Source organism: Myotis daubentonii, chromosome 1, assembly GCF_963259705.1.
Source record: "Myotis daubentonii chromosome 1, mMyoDau2.1, whole genome shotgun sequence".
NCBI classification, from domain to species: domain Eukaryota; kingdom Metazoa; phylum Chordata; class Mammalia; order Chiroptera; family Vespertilionidae; genus Myotis; species Myotis daubentonii.
Window position 1 is genome coordinate 77,184,672 of NC_081840.1, and position 7,704 is coordinate 77,192,375.

General features: G+C 42.0%; 1 gene segment (V, D, J or C); it reads left to right on the forward strand.

Annotated features, from left to right (window-relative positions):
* The first annotated feature begins 550 nt into the window (after positions 1-550).
* On the forward strand, positions 551-1,172 carry LOC132228512 (T cell receptor alpha variable 20-like). The segment is given in 2 exon segments: positions 551-659; positions 826-1,172. Coding segments are annotated over 2 exon segments (399 nt in total).
* Positions 1,173-7,704: the final 6,532 nt, after the last annotated feature.

Consider the following 7,704-nt stretch of genomic DNA (forward strand, 5'->3'; position numbering starts at 1 on the left):
TTTCTCTTAATCTCTAAGGGAGGACAGAGCAGAAGGACAAGTTCTCGGTACAGCAAATCTCAGTAAATAGTTACTTCTTGGTAAGCCATGAAAGGCTGTTCTCATTCTACAAAGGTTGCTCTCATTCTACTGATAATCGCCATCCAAACAAGTCTGGGAAAAGTGTGTGGGTAAGGGTCCCAGCCTTGCTAGCCCCTTCAGGTGCAAGGACCATGTCAGCTTACACCCGGTCTCCAACAGCTATATAGCAAACAATGAAACAGTTAAAAGTGCAAATAAGAGAAGGCTTTTCTGGGTACTCTTCAAACTTCATCTATACCACCAAATACCCAAAAGTCCTTCCCTCAATCTTTCTTTGTAGGTGTGGTGAAATGGGTACTAGGCAATTGTATTTATGACCACAAGGGGGCAGTGGTTTCATTCCTCTCATTCCACAAACATCTTGCATGTCAAAAGCATGACAGCTACTAGATTTGCTTTTGATTGGCTCAGCCACCAACAGAAAGGCTTTCTTGGGCATGAGAAAACGAGAACTAAGACACAGAAACAGTTCCTCAGAGAAGAGACGGTTTGGAATCATTACAAGCTCCATCAAGACAGATACCAGATGGAAAACATGCTGGAGTGTGCAGTCATCGTCTTGTGGCTTCAGCTTGGCTGTAAGTTAGAGGATCAAAGATGAGAACCATAAGGTCCCATTTATCCAAAGCTGGGAAGACGAGATAGGGGTTTAGTTTTGGCTCATCCCAGGTTTCTCATTGGGATTTTTCAAAGCTGCTGAACTTAAAAGCTTTGTCTCATTTCTGTTTGTGTTTTCCTAAACAGGGTTGAGTGGAGAAGACCAGGTGGAGCAGAGTCCTCAGACCCTGAGGGTCCAGGAGGGAGACAATGTCAGTCTCACCTGCAGTTACACAGTTGGCAATTTTAGAGGGCTCCAGTGGTACCGGCAGGATCCCGGGAAAGGCCCCGAACACCTCTTCCTCCTGTATTCAGTTGGGAAAGGACAGGAGAAGGGAAGACTAAGCGTCTCACTATCACAGAAGGAAAGTTCTCTGCACATCACAACCCCTAAAGCTGAAGACTCAGCCACTTACCTCTGTGCTGTGGAGCCACAGTGCTCCCCGGGCACCTGCAGCCTGTACCAAAACCCTGCAGCAGGGGCCCTGGAATAAGGGCATCTCTGTTGTTTTTCCTCCTCAATGAAGTATTTACTTAGCACCCAGAACCTCTTTCCAAGTGGTGCTATGGAGAATGAAGTCTCATGGCACAGCCAGATGGCAGAGAGCACTGTTCATTTTGTCCAGGCATCCTAGGCCCCTCTGCGCGTTCATGGGTCAGGCTGCTTTTCATAGCAGCCCAGAGCGTCCTTCACACGGACTGAGATGGGATAGCTGTGATATGGACAGTCTTGGTTTCCCGACTTGGGCCACTTGAAAAGAAACTTCACAGGAATACACTTTGCCCTGAAATTTCTTTTTTTATTATTATCTTATAATAATCTGATCACATGTCTATCTATAAGTGAATGCTTCCTATTTTAATACCGTCTTCTTGAGGCTTCCATATCCACAAGCCACATTTCTACATTTCTCTTCTCCTTAATAATCAAAGTAGATAAAAAGAATTGTCTACATGCTGTCTCCATTTTCTCAACTCCCATTCCTCTTCCACTTGAACCTGGCCTGTGTTGGCATCACTTCAAACGCTCTCACTTAAACACCAGTGGCTTTGGTGTTGATAAAGTCAACGGATGTTTTCCAGTTCTCATCTTGTCTGAGATTCTCATCAGTCTCCCTTCCTTCTTTTTTTAAAATGCATTTTATTTTTATCAAAATAATACCTGTATATATTTTCAAAATCAAACAACATCCTCTTTTTGGTCTCACTCCTCCACACACTCCAGTCTCGCCTCCCCGATGGAACCACTTTTAATTCTCAGGTGACAGCACTGACATTTATCTCATTATTTTAAAGTGCTATTTATTTTCTTTTTCTTCTCTCTCTCTTTTTGTACTCAAAATACAATGCATAAAACAAAGTGCACAAAACTTACAAGCCTGCAAATAAATAAAATTTTACATTTGCTTCTGTCTGTGTAATGCCACACAGATCTATAGGTTGAGCATTTGTTTCTCCAAAGGGTTTCTACATGTTCCTTCCCATTCAGCAGCTCTTTCTCCCATTCTCCACACAAAGGACCCATTATTCTGACTTCTATCATCAGTTCTTGAACTTCATGTGACTGGAGTTGTACAGAACGGCACATTATAAACGCTCATATCTGGCTACCTTCACTGAACACCTTCCCCCACCCTTTTCCCCCCATTGACCTTCTCTACGCCACACCTGCCCCTCCCAGGCCTTCACCACAGGTCTTTGTCCATGGGCTATACACATATGCATATAAGTTCCCCAGTTAATCTCTCCCCCTAAATATGAAATTTTTAAACAGGGATGCACTGAGATTTACTTAGTAACTGAAAGTGGCCCAGGGGCTTATGGCTTTCTTTTGAAGATGTCTTTAAGGGGATAAGGCTCAGCATCCCTCCACAAGACTTCATCAATACTTAAACCTCTTTGCTTTTCTTTGATACTCCTTTTTTATTTGATACTTTTTCTCTCCCCCTTGTTCCACTTAGAAATGTTTTGGCTTTTTTTTTTTCCCCTCAGGTAAGCAAACTTGTATTATTTCATTGCACCACCTCCAAAATCTATAGTTTATGCCAGATCATTTCATTTGCCTAAACAGATGATATTTTTGAAGTAAAATGGTAAAAGGGACACCTTTATTTTTCCTTTCCAGTTGTACATCCTTTCCTTGAACTGCCTGCAGAGAGGAGAAAGATCATGTGGTTTTAAAAAATAAAAAGAAGCAAAACTCTGTCAATATTTCAAAAATTGTCCTCACTGCAATCATTCGGACCAAAATTCTTTGTCCTTTCTGTTACATTATGAGCACATGTAAGCTATTCTTATCCATACCTATAAAGTAGCTTTACCAGTCCAGGATCTGAATGAAGGTATTCAATTGTTTAGTCACAAGAGGGAGCTGCTGTATCTGTCCATGGCATCCCTAATCAGTTGGGGAAAGGGTGTTGGCTCACATTCAATCTTGAAGTTACGCAGAAACGGTGACAAATGATATATTCTATTCTCTTTGCTATAAGCAGAACAGTCTGTGCACAGCTTCCAACATTGAATGATTCTTGGCCTTGTCCCAACCCATCATGAAAGGTCTTCTTTCCACTCAAAATAAGATGGCACAGAAGGAGGAAGACAGGAAGTGCCTATGCAGCTTTCAAGCTTAATCTATTTTTGTCATTTTTTTTATAGTGACGGAGAAAAGTACACTTTTTGTTTTGGTTGCAAAGGGAATTACTTTACTAAATCTATTTCAGTTCTCTTAAATGAGAGGAGATAATAAGAAAATGTTTTTAAGGCTACTCCCTCCTTTTTTTTTTTTTTTAATCCTCACCCGAGGATCTTTTTCCATTGATTTTTAGAGAGAGTGGAAGAGAGAGGGAAAGACAGAGAGAAACATCAATGTAAGAGAAACACATTGATTGGTTGCCTCCTGCATGCACCTGACCAGGGTCCAGGCTGGGGAGGAGCCTGCAACCAAGGAGCATGCCCTTAATTAGAATTGAACCCAGGTTCCTTTTGTCCATAGGCTGGTGCTCTATCCACTGAGCCAAACCAGCCAGGGCAGCTACTCCCTCCTTTTTTTCAGTACCTTTCTTTTCCTCACTCCTTTCTTTTCCACTCTGTGTGTGAGACCACTAGGCACACATGGAGAATGTGGAAAGGTAGGCTATGGACAGGATTTGTGGAGTAAAAGGGTGAGTGCCATTTCAGGTCTCTGGTTTCTTCATATTCAGACATGAGTCTACTAATGCCTTCCTGGAAACACAACTAAGGAGCTACCATCTCATTGGCTGACTCTAGGCCTGGGGACTCCTCAGCATGACAGCTGCCAGGTGAGGGGATGCGCTAGCATCGATGCAGCTGATATATCTGTTCTGTTACCTCCCCCAGCCCAGATTCAGACACAGAAGCTGAGCTATGTGCCCTGGACACTAGTGTCTGATTGAAATATAAGGCAGATGATAGAGGTGCCCATGCTTCTGACTCTGGATGAGCCAGGAGCCTAAGAAAGGATGGTGTTTGAAACCAAGGAATCATAGCCCTGCTACCTCCATTTGCCTCACTGTCCTTCCTCCAAGATGCTTAGAGCAAGAGTTCAGACCATAGCTGAATACTTTGTGGAGAAGTCACATTCTGAGCGTGAGGGCGGTATCCAGTATATTAGTCTTCTGGGACTGTCATAACAAGTACCAGAGATTAGCTTAGTAACATTATAAATTGATTGCCTCACAGATCCGCAGGCTACAAGTCTGAAATCAAGGAATTGGCAGGGTTGGTTCCTTCTGAGGGCTGTGAGGAAAAGTTCTGGTCCAGGCTACTCTCCTTGGCTTGTAGAAAGACATCTTATCCCTATGTCTCTTTGCATAACCTCCCCTATCTGTGTGTCCCTGTATCCAAATTTCCCTCTATAAGAACACCGGGCATTTGGATTAAGGCTCATCCTAATGACCTCATTTTAACTTACTCCAGTAAAGACCTTATCTACAAATAAAATAACATTCTGAGGTACTGGAGGTTAGGGCTACAACATATGAATTTGAAGGGGACACAATTCAATCCATAACCCTCAGTGATCACAAAAGAGCTTTCCCTGTTATAAAGCATTTCTTATATTCATTGAGCCCAAGGGGGAATGGGAGAGAGCATGGAGTTCTGCCTCTTGATCAGTGAGTCTAGATCAGCTGTGGGCAAACTATGGCCCGCGGGCCGGATCCGGCCCATTTGAAATGAATAAAACGAAAAAAAAAAAAAAAAGACCGTACCCTTTTATGTAATGATGTTTACTTTGAATTTATATTAGTTCACACAAACACTCCATCCATGCTTTTGTTCCGGCCCTCCGGTCCAGTTTAAAAACCCATGGTGGCCCTCGAGTCAAAAAGTTTGCCCACCCCTGGTCTAGATAGTTATAGCCATATTTTGCTCTTTCTCCAGGATGAAAATGAGAGAAAGTTGAAATAGAGAATGGGATCCAGGGAGGAAAGTTCTAGAGGTACTGCATCTTGACTTTATAAATCTACCTTGGTCTGGAGACAATCTTATACATATATTTTCCCCCTCTCAGGAATTATGTGTAATGCTAAGGCCACACAGCCCAACTCCTTGAACAGTACTGAAGGACAAGGGGTGAACATACCCTGTTCTCACTCCACCTTTGGAGGAAATAAGTACATCATCTGGTAATGACAGTTCTATAAGTAAGTAGAGCCCACAGTATTTGATTTGAGATTTAAAGAACAATGTGATCAATGAAATGGCTTCTCTGCCCATAACTGTGAACAGAAAGTTCAGTAGTCTGATCCCACTGTGTATTACTGAACTGTGAGAGTCGCACAGTGTCTCTTTCTGGTGAAGACGGGAAATCTCTATTCAAAGAGGACATTACACAGAAAATGTAAGTTTAATGCAATAAGGTGAAAAAAAATAAGAAGGAAAGGAAAAATAAGAAAAAAAATAAGGAAAAGGTACATGAAATCAAGAACTGGACCAGGGAAGAAAAGCTGGGATAAGGAGGAGTCTTGCATGTCCTATCTCCACTCAAACATTCTCATCCTTGTCTAAGGTCTAGTGTGAAGTTCATAAATTTAACATTATTCCTCTGAGCAATGTACATATTCTCTCATTTTTTTCAACTATAGTACATGCATTTGAGAAGTAAATGAATCTTGAAAGTTTGATAGAAAGGGGAAATTATATAAATACTAGAGGCCTGGTGCACAAAATTTGTGCACTGGCAGGGGGTGGTCCCTCAGCCCGGCCTGCTCCCTCTCACAGTCCAGGAGCCCTCAGGGGATGTCCTAGTGATGGCTTAGGCCCGCTCCCGGGGAGTGGGCCTAATCCGCAGTCTGGCTCCCTCTGTGGGAGGCGACTGGGCCGATCAGGGGAAGGAGACACCCCATCACATGGCTGCTGCTGCCATTGCCTGAGCCTCAGCCCTCATAGCCACCACGGCCCAGCCCTCGCAGCAGCAACCACCATCCGTGTCTGCCTGAGCCGCGGCCCGGCCCTCACAGCAGCAGCAGCCGCCATCCGTGACTGCCTGGGCCTCAGCTGCAAGGGCCGAGGCTCAGGCAGCCGCTGCAGCTTTGTCCGGAAGGATGTCTGGAAGACATCCAGCCTAATTAGCATATTACCCTTTTATTAGTATAGATTTCTTATTTCAAATTTTTCCTTAGTTTGCTATATAGCCAGTAAGTTCTCTATTTTGTGATTAAACAAGTTATAAGTTAATATTTAATTGTTTAAAGTATTGAAGAAATGTAAAGCACATAGAATAAAAAGTAATACTTCCTTCATTTGTTCATCACAAGTCCTAAATTATTAAGTTTCAGTGAGCACATTTCAACTGTTTTTATTCATATATATATATATATATATATATATATATATCCATTATAGACATACTGTTTAAAAACATAAATTACATTTAGATGTAAAGTATTGTGATCTGATTGAATAAGTCAGAAAAATTTTTGCAAGTCAGAAAATTTAAGCCTATTTATTCTTTTTCGCAACTGTATGGTATGCCATACATGTATTAAATATTTGCATTGAAGAGATTTATTTTTCAATTTTTTCCTGCTGCATACAATGCACAATTTTACATATCTATCTATATAAAAAGGCAGCAACCATGACAACCGAAACAAGACAGGCTGCATGGGGCTACCAGGCAGCAGGGGGGGCAGTGAGGGACAACCAGGCTAGCATGGGATCAGGCCTAAACCAGCAGTCGGACATCCCCACAGGGGTCCCAGATTGGAGAGGATGCAGGCTGAGGTCCCCCTTCCCCATGCACTATTTCATGCACCAGGCCTCTAGTATTTTATAAGGACATTTCTTAAGAAAAACTTCCCAGCCAAGTAGAATTTTTGGCATCCAAAAATAACAACCATAAATATTGGTTTATGCTTCAGTTATTAGATACAAGAGTGGCAATTTCCTGGCATCACGCACATTGGATATTAATATTATGATTTTATATTCTTTGCAACATGTAGGTGAGAAATGATATAAAGGAACTTTGCAAAAAAAATGTAAGTTAAGGGAAACCAGACATTAAATGCTTGAAGTGGCAACAGGAGGGAACAGATATAAGAAATTTTTAGATTTCTTCTTTTCTAATATAAATCATTTCTTTTAATGAACTGATTTAGCTACATTCTACAAATTTGATGTTTTTTTTAATTGTTTGTATTCAAAGAGATAAACATTTCTCTAGCAATGCTGGGCTACATCCCTAGATGGCAGTGTTTCCATTTCTGTTCCCTACAATGTAGATTAGTGTGGGTTTGTGTGTGACTTGTCTGTGATTGGTTGGGCTGACTATGTGTTTCCCGTGGAAATGTTCGAACATTTGAGATAGCAAAGCAGATCCTTTATCTGTGACCCTTCAATACTACAGACACAAGGATAGTTCCCAGTGAGTGTAAGTGACGGAAAGAATGGACAAATTCCTGAGCCTGCTCATCATTTGGCTGCAACTAGACTGTGAGTTAGAGGGATCTGGAAATGGGCAAAGAACAGGCAGAGCCTGGGGCTCTCCAAGGAACAAGAGAA